Source organism: Furipterus horrens, unplaced genomic scaffold, assembly GCF_987537825.1.
Source record: "Furipterus horrens unplaced genomic scaffold, mFurHor1.1.pri manual_scaffold_11, whole genome shotgun sequence".
Lineage (NCBI taxonomy): Eukaryota > Metazoa > Chordata > Mammalia > Chiroptera > Furipteridae > Furipterus > Furipterus horrens.
In genome coordinates this window covers 53,198,127-53,220,848 of record NW_028327181.1, presented here as the reverse complement: position 1 = coordinate 53,220,848, position 22,722 = coordinate 53,198,127, and the positions used below count along the sequence as shown (strand labels likewise).

The following is a 22,722-nucleotide window of genomic DNA, read 5'->3' as shown; positions in this document are numbered from 1 at the left end:
TGTTGGTCCAAGCGGCATCTCACAGGAGCAGCTGCATTCTGCTTATTTTACCCCACTGTACACATGGCTGCGCGGCGGCCCAGAGCTTGGGTTCCGTGGGGTTCAACGAGCACCTCGTGGTGACCCCCACTCCCCAATGGTTCCAGGGACCAGAATTTGATTCACTGCTGGGAGAGGAAGCAGGCAAGACAATTCCGGACCCTGAGATGGGTGCTAGGAACATAGGTGCCCAGCTGTGCTCAGCAGCAAAGAGGAAGGCCACCCAGGGAAATGACCAGGAATGGGTTGCAAGGAAGGTCCCCAAGGAGAAAGGCATTGATGGCGGACCTCACGCATGGTCCACTGCAGAGCCTCTGGCTCCTCCAGTGTCCGTGGGGTGTGGTTCTGCTCTTCGCAGACACTCTGCAGACAGTGTGATTCAGGCACCGTTCACTGGAATGGAGGAGAAGGTACGTGTAAATGTCCCAAGGCCGTGGACCTCGGGCACAGACAAGGTCCTGGCTGTGGGTCAGATGACCCCCTGTCCTGGACACTTTCTCCCTCGCTGCCTGGCTCTGGGTCTATAGCGTAGCCCAGAAAGGATCTTGGGGCAGATATGCTTTTCCTGGAAGCTCCAGGGCTCAGACCCCATGACACAGCTGCTTCTTGGTGTGGGTCAGCTGTACAGTTTCCACGGAGGCCGGGGCAGGCTCACTCCACCTCAGGTCTAAGCTCTCCTCCTCATGAGGCTTGCTGGGGGTGCCCCACTTTCCTGCTGCTCTGCCATCATTTCACCGTCACTCAGCTGGGGCCCTCTGGGGCCTCCTTCAGCCCATCCTGCCCAGTTAGCAGGAGCGTCTCATCCTTCAGGTCCCAGCTGAAGGTCATCTCCTTGAGCAACCATTTCTGACGTCCCTTATCACTCTCCCCACACCGCAGTTATGTCCTCCTACACCCTGTGAATAGGCAGGACAGTTGTTATTACTGCTTCCCCATCTCATGGGTGGTGAAACTGAGGCTCGGAATGGCCAGTGACACGCGGGTGATGTGGAAACAAGAAACAACCACTTTCTCTGGAGCCCCTCTGAGGGGACCAACACGTGGCCCTCGGGGCCACAGTGGGCACATGGCCGTGGCAAGCCGCAGGGGTCTTTGAGGAAGGGCGTTTGAAGTGAAAACATGGACGTCTGCTCTTTGGGAAGAGAGGAGAATGGGGTTGAGGAGCCACAGCAGCCAGGTCAGACGCAGGCCCGATGTCGGGAGCTGTCACAGCAGGTGGCCCCTAGGGAAGGTGTGCGAGGGGAGCACCGGGCAGCCCCGCTCTGACCAGCTGAGCCCCAGAGCCCCGCTGGGTGCGGGCAGAGGATCCAGGTCGCCGGCGGAAAGCACACAGGTCACACTTCTGCACCGGGACATCTGTCTGCAGTCCTGGAGGGAGAGCGAGGCTCCTGTGGCAGAGCGGTCACTTAGGTTCCCGAGAGCTTGGAAGCTGGGTCTTTATCACCAGAGCGCAGAGTAGAGACCGTGTTCCTGTAGGTCAGGCGTGAGGTGGACGCTCCCTCAGCCCCGCGGGACCCGGGCCTGCCTAGGGCCGCCTCGCATTACACTGAAAGTAGAATCCGAACCGCGTCCCGCCCCGCGCCGCCCGCTCCGGCCTTCATTAGTCCCCGGACTGCGCCAGGCTTGATCCTGCCTGCGCTCCTTTGCAGGGCTGTTCCTCCTGCTTGGAACCCTCTCGCCTCAGGTCCTCTTCGCCCTGCATCCTTCGCACTGGTTAGGTCTCGTCCTGTGTTACCTCCTCAGGGGCCTGTCCCTGGCCACCCCAGCTGGAGCGGTGTCCCCATTCCCAGCCATGTCACCGTGCCCTGCACACAATCGGCTGGCAATTCACTTCTTTGTCCCTCAGTGTTAACGTCAGGGAATTGGGAGAAGATGGAGCTCTGTGCATACGCACACACGCCACGCACGCACGCCCACGCAGCACTTCGCAGCAGCAGCAGCAGCCGCACGGGCTAGGAACACAAGTGTCACCTTGTCGACTCCAGACGTCACCGCATTATAGGAACTGCCACCGTAAGTGTGCAGTTCTCATCCTCACGGAAGAAGGAACACAAAACACAACATTGTAGCCTCATCGGAAGAAAATTAAAAATGTAGGTCAGACAAAGCCACAGCGGAAAAACCAGCCACCCAATGTTTCACTCTATCCTACTTCCAGAGTAAAGTCCAAACCCCTGCCGTGGCTGACAAGATCAGGGACTCCTGCAAACCACGCGGCCTCATCTCTGGCTGGGCCCCCCTTCACCAGCTCCAGGCTCTCCTTTTGGTTCCTCACACCTGCCTTGCCCTTTCCTGGCCTGGGTGTTTCACAGGGCTTGTCTCCTTGTGGTCCTAAATGCCACCTCCTCAGACTGGCCTTCGTATCTAAGTAATTCTCCACCTCCCACCTCCCCCTGCTGGCTCCTCATCCTCTGCCTGCTCAGTGTCTTCATTTTAGGAATGTCGCTCTTTTCTATGCCAGTTGCACGCAGGAAAGTTTGTATTAGTTTTCATCCCAACCACATTGTATAAGTGTATTTGCCCTTGCCTGTTGGCCAGACAAAAGTCCTGTGTTCCTGTTGATTTAAGTTGTTTCTCTTGACTGTTTGAGACTGAATATTTTTACTTCTCTTTATCTCCTTTTCTCCTCTTTTGTGAATTGATTCTTCCTCTCTTTTGAATTTTAGATCACTTGCTTGTTTTATTGATTCAAGAGAGCTCTTTATATATTAAAGGCACTAGTCATTTGCAGTCTATGTTGCAAACACTTTGGGGCTCTTTTCCAGCCCTTTGCCCCCATAGGTTGCAAGGTGCCTCATGTCCTGCTGCTCTGCCAGTCTGTTGCTAGAGGCTGCCTCATTCAGGAGGTTCTCAATCTTTCTGTGCCTGAGCCCGAAGTTCAATGGGTGTTATGCTGTTGAGGCAAGTGGGGCTTGCAGGTGATAGAGCGGGTGGGCGAGACCAGCACTGGCTTGGAGACGTGTGGGCGCTCGGGCACTGCCTGGACCCAGCTCTCCCACAGAGGTAGCTGTGTCCTGGGCAGAGTGCTTGGGGGTGAGGGTGCTAACGAGGTGGTTGGGGAGAGTTGTTTAGTCCCCTGTATTCTGGAGCCAAGAGGTGAGAGCTGGCTTCACAGGGAGTGTGTTCTCCATCCTCACCCCACAGTGGCTGTTAGGAGACCTGTGGATACCCGCAGCAGCTTGAAAATTGCTGCACCGAAAACTGGACTCAGGCCTGAGGCATCCAAGCAGCTCGGTGGCTCCAGGTTCGATGGAGCCAAAGCTGGGCAGACTGTCCTAACCTGTCCTTTGTCCCCTGCTGTAGGCACAGTGGCCCAGGCAAAATGGATGGAGCCAGCTGGGCACCCCTTCTAGCCCCAGCGCCTTGAGGTCTTTTGCCCTGGGCTGGGGCGGGGTGGGTAGGGTGGGGGACCAGGAACCCCTCCCATGTGCCCAGCCAGTGGACTCTGAAACTCACCCGGCCCTCCAGGTCTCTGTCCTGGGAGGCACCGTGGCTGCAGGGCACCCCTCACTCATTACCCACACAGCCCTACCTTCCTGAGTCCCACAGCCCAAAAGCGGAGAGGCAGGGGCGCTGCTGAGAGTGAGACCTTGGCCAGCTCCCCGCCCTGCTCCGAGGGAGGCGCCAGATGCAGCGCCGTGGCTCCAACCAGGGCCCGCAGGGCCCGCCTGCCATATGCTCGGAGATGAGCTCCGATCTGCCGAGCAGGCCTTCCCAGCGGGGCTGTTGGCACCTGGGCACAGGAGGCAGACCAGAGGGGCTGGCTATCCAAGGTGGAGGAGGAGGAGGGAGGGGCTTGGCCGCTGGGATTGGGCCTGCAAGGCCCCCTCTTGGTTCTTGGCTGCGGTTGGTCAGTGGAGCAGGTGGGGGGAATAACAGGGAGGGTTGGCTGCTCCCAGGAGGAGCCAGTACACCAGCCAGCCAGGATGGGCCTGCTGCGAGCTGCAGATGGCGGCCTCCCAGCCTCGGCGGCGCTCCCCAGGAAAGAGCCATCCTAGTGGGGCGCCAGGCGGTCCCCGTGTCCTTCCCTGGCAGCTCCCCTCTCATTAGTGAGGAGGGTGGGAGTGGAGGGTGACAGGGTGACACTGGCTGGTGCAGGGCCCTGCATATCTTCCAGCATTTACCTGTGCCCTTGATTGAGCCCCCGAGGGTCCCCTGAGAGTGTGGGGGCAGGGAGCTTCCCGTTCACCCCTTACTTGCTACTCTTGTGTGGATCCGGGGCAGGGGGGTCAGCAAGGGTGGGTACCCGCTGGGCATTAAATATTGGGCTCCGTTTGGTAAGTGAGGTCGATCCGCTGATCTGCAGGTCTGTGTGTGCATAAGCTTCTGCTAGCTTTTATAGGAGGGTTGGACCATATGAAACTTTTTTTTAAGTTGAAAAACGATTGATTTTAGGCACTTTCATGTGGTTCATCCTAATAGCTTTCCATCTTTTTCTGTTTCTGACCAGACCAAATTGTATGAAAAGGAGGTTCTTTTAAATGTTCACAGGGACTCAGCCTTTGAAACTGTCTGGATCCAGAGATTTCTTAAGATTATTTATTCAGATTTCGTATCTCTTTTCTAGTTCAAGTTGAGGTCATGTGTGTGATGTGTTTCATTCAGATGTCCAAGATTTCAGCCTGAAGCTGCATAGGAAGTAGCCTGATCATTAATAAAGTCTTTAGATTGTGGCTCTGCTTTTGTGATCCTTATTTCCTAAAGCGTATGTTTTCTCTCCTTTGGTCATAATTAGACGTGATAGTGTATTATCTGTTGTTGTTGTTTTTAGTTTGTTGGTGTTGAGGCTTTACTGAGAATCAACGCTTGGGTGTATTTACAAGTCTGGAGTTTTTTTAGTATTCTACTTTATTAATGTCTACATCTGTTATTAGTTCTTTCCTCTTGCTTTTTTCAGGGTTTGTTTTGCTCATTTCTAACTTCTAGAATTGAATACACTTCCTTTATTTTCATTCTTTTTTATGCTTAAAATAAATACTATTTATTACATTGTGGTCAGGAAATGTGGCCTGCACAATTTCAGCTCCTTGGAATTAATTTAGCATTCTTCCATACTTATGTTTTTCTGTCCCTTTTTGTATTTCTAATGGTATTTGTTTAATATATTTCAATGGAATGTTATTCCACACAAAATATTCTTTATTTTATTACAGGTGAACTTCTTTGTTATCTAATGACAAACTTCTTTCAAGAAGCTTGAAACTTCTTTAAAAGTTATAAACTTAAAGCCCTGACACCCACAAAATGAAAGGTCACTGATTTGGTTCCATTCCCAGTCAGGGCACACACCTGGGTTGTGGGTTTGCTCCGTGGTTGGGGCGTGTTCAAGAGGCAACCAATTGATGTATCGCTCATGCACCAATGTTTCTCTCCCTCACTTTCTGCCTTCCTTCTCCTCTCTCTAGGAAAAGAAAAAGTTGTAAACTTAAAAATTTTGCTTTATTTAGTTATGTCCCTCTGAAAAAGTTATTTAATATATTTTGATCAGTTTTTCAGTAGAGTTGCATCCATTTATAGTCATTGTTTTGTTTTTAGATAGTTGCTCTCCTTTGATATTAATTTATCACAATTGCTTTTTATATATTCCACTTTCCCTTTTTTTTTTCTTTTGGCATATAATCTATAATTTATTTGCATCTTCTGATGTTTGGTGGTTTTTTTCAAAAAGCACTATTTGATCTGCAAGCTCTTATTTGTCAGAGTAAAGCTTGAACTAGCATCTTTTGCATTCTACCTACTTAAGGTAAAGAGTTGTATTTCCTGCCTCATTTTACTTCTTAGTTTTCGTAAATATGATCTAAAGTTTCAGATCCTAGTGAGATCACAGTAACATAAAGTTAATATGATCTAAATTTTCATAGTTATTATACATATGTATACATTGTCTAATGTTCCCTTTGAAATGTTTTTAAATTACTTTGCTATTGGTCTTCAGTTTAAGAATCAAATTTGAAGTCTCTGTGCGCACTGGCTTCAGTGCTCACCACCAGCATGTCCACGCTGTGACTTTCCCCTCTTAAACCTCCTTGTGATTTATTTCATAGTTGGAAAACATTCTCAAGTGTTTCTCTCTAAAAGGACACATGATCGGAATGTCTTCAGAACCCTTGTACACTTGAGAATGGCTTTTGTTTATCATGGCTTGCATGCGTGTAAGGCAGTCTAGCTAGGTATAAAATTCTTGGGTCACAAACTTTTCCCTCAAGACCTATAAACATTGCCCCATGGTCATCTGGTCAGCTGCTTCTTCTTCTTCTTGACTTTTAATCTGTATGCATTTTCTCTGCATCCTGGTATTTCATATGTTTTGCAAAGATGTGTCTGGGTGTTGGCCTCTTTTCCTTGATTGAAAAAAAATTGTGAGCCCTTTTCTTGTGCATGTGTAGGTCTGTCTTTAGCTCAGAAGTCCTATCGTTGATTATTGTTTCTGTTCCATTTGGCCTCCTCTGCTGTTCTCTCCCAATTACATGTCACCTCACCACTCTTCCTGCTATAACCTTATCATTTCCTCTTTCACAGTTTCCACGTCTCTACCCCTTTCCTCTAAATTTTGGGAGAATTTCTGCAATTTATTCACCATGTTTCTGAATCAGTTTTCTACAATATAATTTTCCTTTACTGCTTCCAAAGTGGATTTGAATTGTGCTACTGGGTTTTTAGGGTTTTGTTTTTTATTTTCAGCTCTTCTTTCTCTCATATGTCCCCCTTTTTGTGTCATCATACGGACTTTTCAGCTTAGCCTGGTCTTCCCTTATGGCTTTCTTTCCTAGTTCATAGAGGATGTGTCTCGGTAGAATTGTTTTAGTCTGCCGTGCTCATTCAGTTACATATTGTCTACGACTGTTTTCCAGCTATGGCGCCAGAATTTGAATAGTTGTGATGGAGACCGTATGGCCTGCAAAGCTTAAAATATTTACTTTTGGCACTTCGCAAGAAAAAAAAAATTGTAGATATCTGTACTAGCTTGACAGCTGGATTCCTGTCTTAGCTCCAAGCTGGGTGGCAGGGGAATGTATGCAGCTCCATCTCCAGTGCCTAGTTTTTACCTGCCTTTCCCTCACTTCACTTCTGCTTGTGGACATGGTGATCTTCTATCTCCACTGCCTGATTTTCTTATTCTCTGCATCGATAACTTAGGTAAAAATGCAGGTTCAAATACTTACTGCAAACGCTGTCCTTCTAGTCCCTACCCTTCCTTAAGCTTCTCCTCCCTGGAGGAGGCCACTGCCACCAGTGTCCCCACCCACTTCCTGCCCATTTGTTTTCTGGTTGTTGTCTCTGTGTCATTTTCCCCCTTTAAAGATCTTTCTGTTCATCAGACAAAGAACTGTGTCCGGTGGTAAAACCTGGACAGGTTTAGCTTGCTCCCCGACCATCTGCCTTTAATTAATAGAGATTGCTCCCAGATTCCAACACTGGGTCATCTATCAGTTCAGTTTTTGGCATTCGTGTGATTTTTTTTCATTGTCTTTATAGCTATTTCGGAACAAAACAAGGAGGGGCCTCGTGGGTGACTGCCAAGTAGATGCCATTTTGAAGGAGTCAGAGCTGCATTTAAAGCTGTGGTTTGTCCATCGTGCAGCAGGCTCTATAGCTTCACGTGTATTTGATAAAAGAAGGAACAGTTTCTTTATCCAGGGACCACTTGTCCAGTGACCTCAGTTCTCTGGAATACAACCAAGACAAGGAGTCCCCACACAGCCAGATAGCTGCCACAGTGTCCTTGTTCCAGAGGTTATTCACTTTCCCCAAAGGGGAGCATTTTGGTTTCTTGTTTCAGGCCTGCTAGCCCATGTCTTGCATATAATCCCGACAAGCTGGGGCTTCCTGTCTCCTAGCTCACAACTGCATTGGAAGCAGCAAATCTGAAGAGTGTAGGGGATGTTTTACAATGGCAGGCACACTGACCTGACAAGAATTTCTGGCTGGCCGAAGGGAAAGATACAGGACCCCCACACACACGCACGATCACAACTACAGTGTTCAGAGACGGGCAGCATTTTGTGCAGGGGCCAACAGCTTGAGTGTCTCTGTGTGAGCACGCACAGGTTTCCTCTGCTGAGCTGGGCGCTCCGTGCAGGTCACAGGTGCAGAGACCCTGTCCCCTCCTCCCGCAGCTACAGTGGGTTCAGACAGTAGTTTCTAACCCTGGCTGCACGTTAGAATCAGTCACCTTGGGAACTTTAAAATCTGGACACTCAGGCTAGCCCCATAATGTCTTGTGGGTGGGACTCGGGTGTCAGTGTTTTTTACAGCTTCTGAGTCATTCCACTGTCCAGTCCAGGCTGGGAACCAGGGGCCTAGGGGCGCGACTCTGCAGCCAGACCGCCTCATCTGTAGAATGGGGCTGGTGGGCGGGGCGGGGCCACGCTGCACGCCTCCTTAGTGCCACGTGAGTGACTGCCATGACTGGGGCGCAGACTGGGCATTTATGGGGCGGCTGTGATTTGTGAGGCAGGGTCTGGTGCTCGAGCTAATTAGGCCGTGATGGATGCCACACGTTCTAGTACGGCTTCTGTCTCAGGTGGGCGATACTTGGCTCTAAAAGAAGAGCAGTAGATGTTTCTGGGAGGGAGAGTGATAAGAAGGCAGGAAGAGAGCAAGAGTGGGAGGGGCTGGGGTTGGGTGTCACAGAACTCAGCCACCTTCCCTTCTGCTGGGCTCCCCAGTGCAGAGCTTCCTTGGGACGGGCACCCATGGACCTTTCTGATCTCTAGTTTCCTCGTCTTTCAGAGGGACTCAGTCCCTCCCACCTGGCGGGGTTGCTGAGAGGCCCTCAGGGCTGATGGGCGCCAGGCCACCTCTCGGCCTGGCCACCAGCCTCAGGAGCGAGGTGTTTCCACCCCTGTAGAGGAGCAGGATGGCGGTGGTTTCCTTCTGACCAGAATGCAAGTACTGACGTGGGCCTGTGACTTTCATAGAAAAAATAACAGAAAGGTGGCGAGAGCAGATTCGAGATTGCCTCTGTCATGACGTCACTGGCACCACTTGCATGCCATTTGGCCACCCTCAGGGGAGAGAGCAGGGCGGGGTCCCGCCGGCTCACTCAGGGCCACAGAGACTTACAGCCAGGGCTTCCCCACGGCAGTGGCTTTGCTGTGTCACCTGTCCCTGAGCAGGTGGCGATGTGGATGAGAGTGGCTGCTCCCAACAGTGAAGTGCAGTGTGATGATGGTGGTGCCAGGAACAGGCATCTCTGTGCCTAGGCTGCCGTCCCCTCTCAGCACGACCTTGGACTTGGCCATGGCAGAATGCAGGCTGCTCTCCCTGGACGGCCCAGTCTGTGCCTTCCAAGAGGTTCTTGCTCCAGGAACCAAACAGCTGTCTAGCTGGCAGGGGCACTAGCTCCTGGGCAGGGCGTCCTGGGGTGGGGGCGGGGCCCAAGGGCCCAGACCACAGGGGCACAGGCAAGAGGGCTGCTTTTTTTCAATTCCTGGGACTGGTTCCTAACTGGGTGCCCCAGGAAGCTGGCCCAGGAGTTCCAGGGAGCTGCCAGGTTGTGACTCCCAGGGCAACGGGATGGAGCTGTTGCGACTCGAATTGTGGCACCATCAGAGTATCTCAGGACCTTGAAGGAAGCAGCAACATCCCATAGGGTCAGAGACTAACCTTGGGGTCACCTGAATATTCCCTGCAGAATATTCCCTGGGGTGGGGGTTGGGGGGGCGGTGGCACTGGGAGGCCTGAGTTCCTGCTCTGGCTTTGTCCTGTGCTCCCATACAAATCACTCCTTACCCCTAACTTGGCCTTGGTTTTCCACTCTGCAGAGTTAGGGGCTGGCAACTGCTGCTTGCCAGGCACTTACATGTCTGTATGTGTGTGTTCCCTTCACCTTTTCAGTCCCCCTTCCCCACCCCTCACCAGGCTGTACACCCAGCCCACTTCTGCCCCTCACCCCCATGCTGTCATTGCTCCTAGAACAGGCTGGGCTCTCCCGGGTCCCAGGCCAGCCTGTCTGGTCCCCACCAGGAGTCCAGGAGTTGCTGGAACACAGGGTGCCTCTCATCCCGGCTCTGAGCCTAACATCCGATGCACTGAGGGGAATCCGGTGGTCACAGCATGGTGTAACCAAGAATGCTGTGATTTTGACCTCTCAGACCTGCGTTCAAGGCCCAGTCTCGGTGCTAGCTGTTAGGGGTGTGTTGGGCAGGTGGCCTCAGTTTTTGTACCTGCAAAGTGGGAATAACACCCACACATCAGAGAATGGTTGTGAGAATTGAATGAAATCTAGCACATTGTGTAGTGGTTCGAGGCAGGATGGAATGATTCATTGGGCTTCTGCAGTGGGCTGGCCGCCAGACATGGACCTAGGGAAGGAATTCTATCACCTCATTTAAAGAGCAGAAAGAGCTAACAGCGAGAGGGCGGGGTTTGGAGGTGTGCATTCGGCGGGCTGCCACAGGCCACCCCCAGGAGAACGGGGCTCAGTGCCCCCACATTTTTCCTGTCTCTTGGATTGTGGGAAGCCCCCAAACGATACCCGGCCTATGGAGGCCAGGCAGGCCTGTCTCTCAGTAGTAGGGCCCATTAGAACTGAACTCTTCTTCGGGGGGCATCTTATTTGCACACTCCAGTAGAGTGGACACCAAAGGGGTTTTCTAATACTTCATGGGCTGCTAATTTCCTCCGTGACCTTTTTTGTTAGGGCCTGACCCCAGCCAGAGGCTTCGTGCCATGAAAGCCAGCGCCTGACACGGACCCGGGGCGCAGGGTGACAATGAGGCCTCTATCGGCTTTAATCAGGCTCCAGTTGTGTCTTAAGAGCGGGGGAATTTGTGTGGCGCTCAGAAGCCCTGGGTGGCACAAAACGGGAGCCCCCAGAGTCCCTCAGGGAGGCCAAGGGGGCTGTGGGCAGCAGCTAAAGGATTCGTCAAACGAGGGTGGGGGTCGTTTCAGGCGGGGGCCTTTGTCCCAAGTGCCTCTTTAGAAGCCAGGCCTGCCCTGAGTGGCTGGCCTCCCGGGCTGGCCCGTGGGTGTCACGGGCCTCTGGGTCTGTGGGGAGGTGGCCCCCCACCGCCACCAGCCTATTCAGCGCCCGCCTAATTAGGTTTCATCTATGCCCCCCTCCCCTGCAGACTGTGATTCCTACTGCAAGGCCTCTAAAGGGAAGCTGAAGATTAACATGAAGAAGTACTGCAAGAAGGACTATGGTGAGTGAGGGTCGCCTTGTCTGGGGAGGTGGGGAGGGGCTGTGTGACCCACGAGGAGCTGGCGTTGGGGTGCAAGTGGCCCTGCATGGGAGTGGGCGATGCCGTCCCTCTGACCAAAGAGGAGCTGCGCTGGACAGAGTTTCTCACCTCTTCCACTTCGGGCCTTGGAGGCACGGGGCCCGAGGGACCACAGGGTGTGAGTGCGGGTTTCCCCCCAGGCCCTGCAGGGCGGCACCCTGGCCGGTGGGGCTGCCGTGGGGCGTGGACTCCCAGGTGGGCCTCTGCCCTTCGGCGCCCTCACACCTGTGGACATGCGACCTACTCTGTTGCTTCAAGTCTGGTCCATGGCAGGTTTAAAACACAGATTCCTGAAGCCACCTCCTTCTGGGGGTCAACTCCAGAAGGGGCTGAGGGGGGGGCGGGGAACCTGCATTTTAAGCAGCTCACTGGTAATTCTGATGCACCTGAAGGTAGAATACAACCAAGGGGAGATCTCCTTGGGTCTTCTCCAGCAGGAGGTGTGGGGCTGGCAGCCCTGGGAGCCCCCTGCAGAGGTTCCCTGTCACCTGAGCCCTCGGGCCCCCTAAACTGGGACGGGAGTGTCCTGTCTCCCTACTCTCATTACGCACTGTTCTCCCTGACCCTGGGGACAGGGAGCCCCCCTGCACCCTTTCTCTGCTGAGCTCCTCTTTCCTGCCCCCTTAAACACTTGCGGAGAATCTCCTCATGCCCGCCCTGCCCAGGGGGAGTGAGGAGTCCGCGTCGTGGTTTCTGGTCCCCGAGAGTGTTCTCCCTAGCCAGACACCTTGTGACACAGGATCAAAGACAGACTTCGGTCTGGGTGGGTGGGAGGCAGTCAGGGAGCCTGCAGGCGGGGAAGCCTCATCGCCCCACGTGCGGTTGTGTGCAAAGAGCTGAGGGCACTTCAGAGCAGGATAAGCAAATGGAGGTCCCGGCAGAGTCGTCCAGCTGTCCACAGGCAGAGCTGGGAAGGCCCTGTGCAGAGACTGGGGCGTCCATGTGGGTAGCCTGGAAGTAGCACAGCCCGAGGCAGAGCTAGGTGCTCTGGTGCCGGGCCGGGCCCTCCGTACCACGGGCCCTCTTCCTGACCTGGGAGGTCTGGCTGATGGGGGCCGGCGTGGGTCCTCCTCCTTCCAGCCCCCGACACCTCTCTGACCACCTCTTCACACCAGCTGGTTGTTGCCAGGTCTCGCCTATTCCCTCTCCAGATGCCCCTGGGGGTGAATTCCCCAGGAAGGTCTCCATGTGGGAAGGTTGAATGGAGTGGCCTCTTCTGCCCCTCGCATAGGACCTGGGGCAAGTCCAGCTGCTTATTTGAGCCTCAGTCGCCTTGTCTATAACACAGGTGTGATGCACCTCCTGCATGTGCATGGGAATGAGCCAGCGCAAGGCCCATTGTCTAACAGGCTCCCAGTGTGGAATGACCTCCACTGGTCCATGGGAGGCTGGGCAGGGAGGGAGGGACTGAACAGGTAAGGGGAGGAGGCCCCCCATGAAGAGGCCTCATCACCCAGATCCTGCGCTCCGTCCCTGCTGACCCAAGGGGGTCTGGCAGCCTGGCCCCATGGGGGTCCTAACTAGGCCAGATGTTTGAACTAAACAGAAGGGTTTTTGTTTTCTTTAATAAGGACAATGGTTAGGGCCTTTGAGCAGAATGCAATGAATGATGACACCCGAAGGAACCCAAAGGAATTTTGAGAACTTCCTAAAGCTTTCTTGTTTTGCTGCGGGTGTGCGCAGAGGTGTGCTCTCACGCATGCATGCACGCCCCATGCTGCCGCCTGACACCTGGCCCCCCTCAGAGCTCTCCTGGCTTCCTCACTCACCAGCTGGCATGCCCCTCTCTCTCCTCGTAGATCCAGAGGGGCCCCCAGGCCCTCCTGAGCCCTGTCCCTGCTGGGGGGTTCCCTGGGCAACAGGGGCTCCTCTCCAGCTAGTGGGGCTTGGTAGGGCACAGTCTCTGGGTCCCACTTGACCTCTGCTCCCTGACTCAGCCCTGGCCTTCCCCTCACATCTGACTCCCTCGTGGATTATTGGAATGAGGCAGGTGTCAAAGGAGGTGGGCTTCGGTTCCCTCATATCACAGGTGGGACCCTGGCCCAGCCTCCTGCTGCTTCTACAGTCCTTCCCTGGGTCCCCCTCTCCTCCCTACGTCACGTTTAGCTCTGGGGCTCTACCTGTCCAAGCCCAAGAGGAGCAGCACTGAGGCCCTGCTGCTCTTACACCCACCCCCCCCGCCTGGCACCCTGCCCAGCTGTCCAGTCATGCTGCCAAGCAAGATGCGGGGGGCAGCATATGCAGGAGAGAAGTGGGGTGCCCCTCAGGGGGCTGACGAGGTCACTTCAGTGTTCTGCTAACCATGTCCCCCGGCCTGTTGTCCCAAGACCAGGCCTGGCACTGCCCCCTCCATTTCCCCAAAACATTGGGGTCTGGTCCCCAGGACTGTCCCTGATACTCTTGGGGTCACCTGAAAGTTGGAGAGCACCCCCACCCATCTCAGGACCTAGGCTGGTGTGTTCAGGCAGGAGTCAGGACAAGGCAGTATCAGGAGGGGGATCGGAGGCTGCTGGGGCCGGCTTACTGGAGCCCAGCTGGGTGGGTGGGTGGGGGGCACCTGGAAGAGGCTCGCTCACTAAGGAAGGAGTGAGTGGCTCTGGCAGGGTCTGGGCTGGGTCTGCGGGCACAGCTCTGAGGCTGGGGACCAGGTCTCGGCTCAGGATCAGGTTCCAGGCACCTTGTGGAGAATCCTCCCTGTGTCCTGTTGGGACCCTGGACCCCTGAAAGAAGTGTAAGTAGGGGTGTCGCTCCCCCAGCGGGAGCCAACCTGGCCCGCCCAGGCAAGATGAGCAGGAAGAGAATGTGGAGGGAGCTGGCCGGGGGTTGGTGGGTAGGTGAGGCTGGGCAGGAGGGCAGGGGGAGAGGGTGCTATGTAATCTCTGCTCTCAGGCAGACACCCGGCAGGGAGCCGATTAGGAGACACATTTCCCTCGCTTGCAGCTATGGCTCTGGATGTTCCAGGAGCTGCTAATTGGAGCCTGGGGTTTGCTGCCCCTGCTGGGTGAGGAGCTGGCCCCTCCTCCAAGGTCGGCTCATGAGTCCTGAGATGTCTGGACAACCTGGGCCGTGGCCGGGGACAAAAGGCTGGGAGGAGCAGGAGAATGGGGAATGCCCAGGGATGGGCTTGGGGTGTGTGGGTCCTGCCCTGTGTTCTCCCGGACATGTTTGCCAGGGAGAGAGGGCCCAGCCTGGGTAGGATCGGGGTGGCACCAACCAAGGCAAGAAGGCATTAGGGCGGGGGAGGGCGTCAGGGTTAGGCCCTGCCATGCTGCTCACACGTTTCTGGAGGGACCCCATGACAGGGAAGAGGGCCCGTCCCATTTCGGCCCGGAAGGGGAGGGGCGTGGCCCTAGAATGTGCACACAGGCTCCTCATTTGTTCTGTGACTTGGGCCGGGAGCCTCACAGCCTGGGCCTCAGTGTCCTCATCTGTCAAGGGGGGGTGTGACCGAGGGGACCTGCCGTCCTTCTAGGTGAGACAGATCACAGCTTCTCCACACCAGGGGCCACTCCAGGGGCCAGGGTCCACAGTGGCGTCTTCACTGCAGTCACCTCCCCTGGGGCCGCCTCAGTCCTCTGTTGCCCTCTAGGGGAATCAGCTCACCTTGCAAATGCCTGACATGGTGCCCCGAGAAAGCTGAGCGTGGGACAGTTGTCCACGGAAGACAGTTTTTATTGTTTTCAAGTGTATTAGCAACTCCTGTCGAGTTCTCAGGAAGCCTGGCCTTGCAGAGGCCCTTCCTTTGGGTGAGGGCTCCTGGTGCGACCGTGTGCATGTGTGACTGCACGTGTGACGGTGTGCATGTGCGGCAGTGTGTGCAGAGCGTGTGTGTGGTCACCACAAAGTCTGCGCCCGCCACTCCAATGCAGGCAGCCCACCTCTGCTGGAGTCGCCTGCCTGCGGCTTGTGGACCACAAGCCAGACTCCGGACCCTCTGCCATAGAGCCAAGGTCATAAGGGTGACGGATGGCACTTTGTTCCCAAGCACCTGTTGCATGAGGGTGTTGGGCCAGGCCTGACCAAGGCCTGGGCACCTAGGCTGGTGTGCGAAACACCCCTGGTAGCCTCCACATGACATGGCGTGGAAGGGGGCAGGAGGGCCTGACTCCCCCGCTCCCCTGACCTTCCACTGTGAACGCCCAGCCCTCACCCAGCCCGGTGGGCCGTCCAGCCCCCTGGCCCCACGGGCCTCCCCGGCCCCCTCCTCCCTCCTCCCTGGTCCCGGCCCTCAGCCCCCTGACTTCCTCTTCCCTTCCCCCCTCCTTCCTCTACTTCAGCACATCCCTGTGCTCCCTCGGAGGTGCCCCGTCCGGTCCTCACTCACCGCGTCTCACATGGCTGCTGTGCACAGGCACGCCCACGCACGCGCACACGCACGTGCACACCAGCACAGCAGCGCACACCCACACAGGTCCTGCTCGCTCACACGCCCGCCCCCGCCCCCAGTCCTTCCCTCGTGTACATGCAGGGAGTGCCCACCGTGTGCTGGGTGCTGAGCTCACAGACATGAAGGCGACACAGCCGTGGCCCCCAAGGAGCTTACCGTCTGGGAGGGGCACAGACACACAGAGAACGCAGAAGGTGGGTGTGTGGCTGGGGTCCAGCCTGACGGGATATTAGCAGGATGTAGGTCATCCCCTGAGGGAGGGCTTCCTGGAGGAGGGAGTCCCAGTAGCCAGTGCTCACTGGGCAAAGCAGGGCTCCCAGGCCGAGGGAGGAAGGTCTCGAAGCATGGAAGTAGGAACAGGCTGGGGAAATGGGAGAAGAGCTAGTGTGAGGTGCTGGGCCCAAGGGTGGGGCCGGGGAGAGGCCAGTGTGGGCCTCAGCAGCCACATCTGTGTTCATGTCCAGAAAGCAAGGTGACCCACCCAGAGCCAGTCCCCCTCACGTTAGCGCCAGGGGCTCCTGCCCACCCCCGAGATGCTACCGCCTGCCTCTTCCCTCTCCCTGAGATTCAGAAAGGGGGCAAGACAGACAGACAGCTTCCCTTCTGAAAGGTGAGATCATCTCACTTTTGCCAGTTCTTGGAAAAATTATTCATTCCCAGAAATGTTTATTAGTCACCCCCTTTGTTGAAAGACATTTTGGCACCACCAGATGGAAAAATCAGAATGCCTTTCACGAGATGATTTGTCTCAAGTATTCCTCCTGAGATCCCAGAAGGATTATTTCTGAGGATACAGCTCAAAGGGGAATGAGTTCTGTGGGGAGAAGCTGGGTTTGTGAGGCTCTGCATTCACGTGCACTTTCTCGGGGCCCCGTGGCAGAGGTGGTGCCCCCTGGGCAGTGGAAACCCAAGAGAAGGGCCTCACTAGGCCAGTGACTGTCCCTCCCCTGCAGGCCCTGGACCGGGCACCTCTCACCTTCATTCTCATTTGTACTGAATCCTCAAAAGCACCTGTGAGGCAAGAATTTGTTCCTGTCAATGTGATGTCGAGACTCAACAAGATGAAATAATGTGACCAAGGTCAGGAACCCCAAGACCAAGGTCTTTGTCCTCCCTGATGCCAGGGCCCTGAGCCTGTGGCAGCCCAGAGGTTCAAGAACCAGTTCCCTCACAGGACCCTTGACGCTCGGCTCCTGAAGAGCCTCAGAGGGGAGGCCACAGGGATAATCTTCATTGGGGTCACCGGGCTGTTGAGGTGACTGTCACGTGGTGAGGCTGTGGGAGATGATAAGCAGAGGTGGTGGGTTTCGTAGCAGGGACAGCACTGATGGTGGCCGAGGTGGGCTTGGCACAGCCATTCTGGTGAGGGCTATGGCTTTGGTGTGGAGGAAGGTCATGGGCAGAACCACCATGGAGGACGGGGGCACAGCAGAGGTGGGCGTGAAGGGGCTGCTGTGGCAGTGACTGCAGAGCACCGTGGAGCTGTTGTGGGTTAGAGGGGGTGATGTTGGCGGGGGTGGTAGACGCCACCCAGCCCTTGTTCAGCTGCTCAGACTGGGAATCCAATGGGCAGGGTGTCGGGAGAGTCTCCCACTCGGGCCTTTCTTTCTCCAACTAGCCCTGGGCACATGGGGCCTCTCAACAAATGATGGCCTCTCCTCCTCTCTACACCCCTTCCCCTTCCTTTTCTTGACCTTGGGGTCAACAGCTATTCTGATCAAGACCAATCCCTTCAAGCTCAGAGAACCGGGTGGTTACCAGCCATGTCCTAGAGAGCAGCTCCTGCGTCCAGCGTGCTGTGACTTCGGGGCTTGGGTGTGAGGTTAGATGTCAGAGGGCTGTCCCCCAGTAGGTAGGGCTGCCTGGGGAGCCAGGCAGTTGGCAGGACCCTGGCTGAGGCCAGGAGGCAGCTGCTGATAGTGACTGGGGAAGCCAGCCCCCTGCCCCCAGCAGTGCCCAGCGCTCCAGGGAGCAGGACGCAGAACAGCCGCAGCACGTGTCCTGATGATTCGGAGGCTCACTGACCCTTTCCTGGGGGGCGGGTGTCACTTGCCCCCTGGGGTCTTCCGATTTCCCCACCAGATGTGACCTGCCCCCACCCCCGGGAGCACCAGCCCCATATGGAGGCCAGATGTGGAGCTGGGTCCGCACGAGTCAGCCTAGGGTCTCGGAATGCGGGTGACCAGGTTGGGCAGGGAGGGCTGGGGCCCCAGTGACGGCTCGACATGAAAGCCCACAGGGTGCTGCACTGATGGGCCTCCTGCCGCAGGCGGGTGGGGTACACTGCAGGGCCTCCCGTCTCAGCCCCTCCCAGCAGGCTCCAGGGAGGCCTGTCCTGAGGGTCTGGCAGCTCCCAGCCCTCATCTGTCCTCTGGAGCTTCCTCCTTTCTTCTTTCTTTGCACTGTTCTTTCCTCCTCTGAACATCCTCTTCTTAAGGAGGGGTGGGGTTGGGAGGGCTTTGAGGGGCCACAAAAGCCATCTAATGAGTGGGCTCTCCTTCCATCTCACAGAGGTGGACACAGGCTCCGAGCGGGGCTGGGGGAGTCAGAGGTCTGTCCCAGGTTTCCGGGGAGCTGGCGCAATCGGGGCTGGGGACACAGGTGGTGCTTCTTTGACAGCCAGACACTTGTCCTCTCCCCAGGGACCTCTCTCCGGAGTTACAGCACTTCTCACGCCACGCCGGACTCAGACGGGCACGCTCCCCAGTGGGGTGGGTCTGCTGGGCCCAGGCGCCCCTTCCCCTGAGATTAGTGCCTTAGGCACCAAGGGCCCCAGCACCCCACTCACTGTTCCTGGGCTTCCTCCCCGAAACCTGCCTGCACCTGGGAGGTGGTCTTGACACACCTGTCAGCTCCACGTGCGTGGGCGGGGCTCAGGCCTGGGCACCGCCCCTGAGGCTGCCACACCTGCCCCTGCAGCCGGAGCTGTGGAGGTGGGAGTCAGGTCAGGAACACCCTTCAGGGGCTCACGGACACCTGAATTGGTCCCCCCAGGTGAATGTGGCAGGCTAGGGGTCACCTCCCAGGGGCGTCTGGTCTGGATACTGCTCTGGTTTCTGTTTCCAGACCTGAAGCCCTTGGAGAAGTTGTATCCTTTGGGGGTGGTTTGACTTTTAGGAGCTGGAGCTGAGTGTGGTATTCAGGGGGTGCCTGAGGGGACGAGAGTGGCTCCTGGGTGCCCCCTCCTCCAGGACAGGGCTGTGTGCATGGTGTCCTGGGAGTGGGCTGGAGCCCAGTGGGGCTCCCTGGGGCTGGGGGCTTGCTGGGGAGAGGGGCTGTGGTCAGAACTGCTGTTTGACCTGCTCTCAGACGGGCCCCACCCCCACTGTGGCGTAGGCATGCATTTGCATCCAGAGCACCCTCTGCACCAGGCTTTCTGGGAGCTCCTGGGGCCGAGGGGCCCTGAGGGACTTGGAGGGGATCAGGGGCTTGAACTGATGGCATGCTGGGGAAAGCCTGCCCTCTCGCTTTCTTTTCCAGAGGCTGTGCCCCCACTGATGCTGGGTGTGGGGGACTCTCATTGCTTGACCTTCCAGCTAAGTGGTCCCTCTGTGTGGGTGGGTGGGTGGGGGGTCAGGGTGGGCTGCTCCAGCCAGTATGGGAGGCAGATGTGGGTAACAGGGCATCTCATGAGACTGTGAAGCCTTCAGGGCAGGGATCCTCACCCCTCCTCCAGGTGACACTGTCAGCTCTGTCCTGCCCATGCTGGTGGCGGCGGTGAGGGCAGCGGGCAGGCACTGGGTTAGGAGTCCCTCAGGCTGTCTCAGTTCCTCCTGACTGGGAGAGGGAGACACCTGAGGCGTCCTCCCTGGGTGGCGGACTCTCTGTCCCTTGGGCTACTTTTCTAGAGGGACCAGCCCAGGGATGAGGGCACTTCACTGGGGCAGGACAGGGCCCACCCAGGTCCACTCTCGTACCTGAGCCTTTTGTGAAGCAGGGGGGCCAGGCGCTGATGTCTTTCTGAGTTTGGCTCTCCCGTTCCAGTCCCTTCCTCTGGGGCCCCCTGCAGTCAGATGGTCTCAGGCACCCGACGCCTGTCCCCTCCCAAAAACAGAGCCTAAGCACCAGGACATGACAGGGGACACTGAGGCAGCCTCCATGTTCTGTTGGTTCTAGAGATGGAGGCCTGACAGTCCTCCTCTGGTTGAGGGGAGAAAGGGGGGAAACGTTTTGCCAGCTCTAAGTTGGGGGTCCCCATTTTACTCAAGGCGTGAGACAGGGCCTTCGGGGTTGTGGGAGGAGGTGGCAGCTCCCGGATTCCTGAGGATTCCCAGGGGGTGGGTACGTGTGGCTGGCTCTGGCCGCAGCGAGCCTCCAGCTGTCCCCTTCATTTAATAAAAACTGGGCGGGGGCTGCTGTGACACTCTCGGGCGTGTTGGCGCTGCTGTCCCGCAAGCCCCACGCCCACTGGCTCCGTGAGCTCGCCGCGCCGTGGCAGGGTGGCTTCCCCGGGAACAGGACTTGGCTCTGCTCAGCGGCTCCTTACCTTCACAGGGGACTGGGGAACATGTGGTCAGAGCTGCATTTTATGAAAGCAGCTGCAACTCATGACGCGCTTTCTGTGCCGGGAGATTTATGGGGCTGCACGGTTTTAATGGTTTCTGTGGGGTTAGTGTCCTCCCCCCACTCATCCTGGCCCCTGTCTTGGAGGCAGATGGGTGACAAGCCTTCCCTAGCTGGACTGGCCTAACAGGAAGGTACGGCTGAGGGGGGCGGGGTGGGGGAGACGCGGGGCTGACCACCCAGGCCTCCTTGGGAGGGGCGGCTGCTGGGAAGCCCCTGGGGGCCTGCTGCAAGCAGCCCGTAAATCTTGGAGACCTCCCGGAGGCAGGAAGCCTCCCTGCAGAGGTGTCCCAGCGCTCCCGGGACAGGGGAGAGGAGGAACACGGCGGCAGCCCCCTCAGGCCTGTGCCCGGGCCATGCCCCCAGGCTGCCCAGCAGGTCCTCTGTCAGGTGGGCTGGGCCAGCAGGTGAGGGCATGAGCGGCAGCCGTGTGCTCCTCAGCCACCCAGCACCTTCCCCAGCACCTGGCCCCAGGGCCGCAGCTTTGATCCTGGGGGAGGGGGGGGGGCTTCATAATCTGCAGGGGCACCATCGGTCAGCTGGAAGCTGCCTCCTGCCGCTAACTGCCCAGGGTGATGGCAATGCCAGGTCCTCGGAGGGCCCAGAGCTAGCAAGGCTGCCGGTCTCCTGGGCCAGGGCTGGGGCTGGGAGGGGGCGCGGCAGGCTGAGGGGACGGGGCACAGGACAGGGCTGCACGTGGCACTTCGGAGGAATCCAAGCACAGAAAGGAGTTTCCCACTTCTCAGGTTGCTGAGGTTGAGGTACCCTGGGCAGGACGCCCAGAGGTCTGCTGCTGTGGAAGGAACACAGGTGCCTCGCACGTCGGCCTGGGGCGCAGTGAACAGCAAGTGAGGACCCCGCAGCGCCGGGCAGGGCCCCCCGTCTGCCCAGCACCTGCCCCTCAGCCCCATGCTGGCACAGGCTGTTCTCGCTGATTCTGGCCTCCAGGGCAGGCTCAAGCTGGACCGAGCAGGGAAGCCAGTCCTCCCGGCCCTGCCCAGTGGCGGAGGGGGGCTGCTTGCCTGCGAGCCCTTCCTCTGAGCCTGAGTTGCTGGAGGGGGTGGGGGCGGCTGCTGGCCTGGCCTGCCTGCAGCCCTGCTGCGTGGTGGCCCGCCCGTGGCGGGAAAGGAGTGTGCGCTGCGCAGGCGGGGCCAGGCCGGACCCTTGGACCGGGAGGCCTTGCTCTCTGGAGCCTGCTCCCTTCCTCCTCAGTTTTCTGAGGGTGTCGTTCCATCCTGCAGGCGCGCTGCCTCCGCAGCTTGCTGGGCTTCCTGGAGCCAGCCGCACCCATCCCACCTTTGGGCTCCGGGGCCCACCCCCCGGTACCGGCTTCTGTCTGCACTGTGACAGCGGAGCCCCATAGGACATGGGCAGTGGCTGCCCAGCCTGAGCCCTCTCTTTTTGGTGAGAACAAGGGCTCATAGGGAGAGAGGGCCTTCGAGGTGAGGACCCTGGGATGGGATGGAGGGGGTGGGGCAGGGCGCAGCACCAGCAGGCTGAGGCCCAGGTGCACCTTCTGGCCAGCGTCTGCCTCAGTCGCTCCCTTTCCCTGCTTCAGAGACCGGCTACTCTGCTTTGAGCTGGAACGCTCTTCCTGCAGACCAGCCTCTAATTTAAGGGCTTGCAGTGCGCCCCTTATTGTCCTAACCTCATGGTCAGCCTTCCTGAGGGTCATCTCATCTCCCTCCTTTCTGAATACAGGGTGGGGGATCCTCACCAAGCCCATGGCCTGGCCTCATTGGGGTCTGTTTAGGACATCAGTCTAAGGGGCTTAGGTGTCCTAAGGTCTGAGACCGATTGGCCTGGGATGTAAAGGCCCGCCCTCGGGGGCCATGGCCCTGGGTTGGGCGGAGCTGCCGAGGTCACTGTGCTCAGCCCTCAGGAGACCCTGGCTGTCCTGGCACCCAGCAGCAGGGCCACCAGAGGTTGCAGCAGCCCCGTTGCTGTGCGGGGGGGTGCCACGCTGTGCCGGGCAGTGCCACTACTGTGCCATGCTGAGTGCTCCTGCCGCGTGCTGAGCGGCTCTGCCTGAGGTCACTGTTCAATGTGTATTTTGAATATCTTCAGCTGTATGTGCGCTGCGGGGACTTGGCCCGTGCGCTGCGTGTGCAGCTCATACTTGGTGGGCTGTGTAATGTGCGGAGGCGTTGCCAAGGGCAGCGGAACTGTGGATCTTTTCCAGTGTAATCACACGAATCCTACCACCACCCTCCCCTGCCCCTGCCCGGGCCTGTGCCGTCTCACCCTATGGCGAGGGAGCTGCCAGGGGCTGCTGGGCGGAAGCAGGACGAGGGCCAGTGCTTTGTCCCAACTGACCGGTGTCCCTGCGTTAACCCCTGGGTTCTCGAGAACAGTGAGGTGCCCAGGGGTGGGTGCCCCCGGGCTGTACCTCAAGTGTTAGGCAGGCACCCTTTAGGCCTGTGCTGGCCGTGCCTGGGGAAGTGGGGTGGGGGCTGCTTTGGATACCCAGCTGGTGTCCAGGGCATTCTTTGAGGGGGCGAGGGG

General features: G+C 57.3%; 1 protein-coding gene across 3 annotated transcripts in view; it reads left to right on the top strand.

The window, feature by feature from the left end:
• Window positions 1-22,722, top strand: part of NTN1 (netrin 1) — a 188,736-nt gene that overhangs the window by 162,928 nt on the left and 3,086 nt on the right. For all 3 annotated transcript variants that reach the window (XM_090291090.1, XM_090291089.1, XM_090291088.1), the window contains exon 6: window positions 11,115-11,189. In XM_090291090.1, coding sequence (XP_090147216.1) covers window positions 11,115-11,189 — 75 coding nt within the window. The remainder of the gene's footprint in view (window positions 1-11,114; window positions 11,190-22,722) is intronic.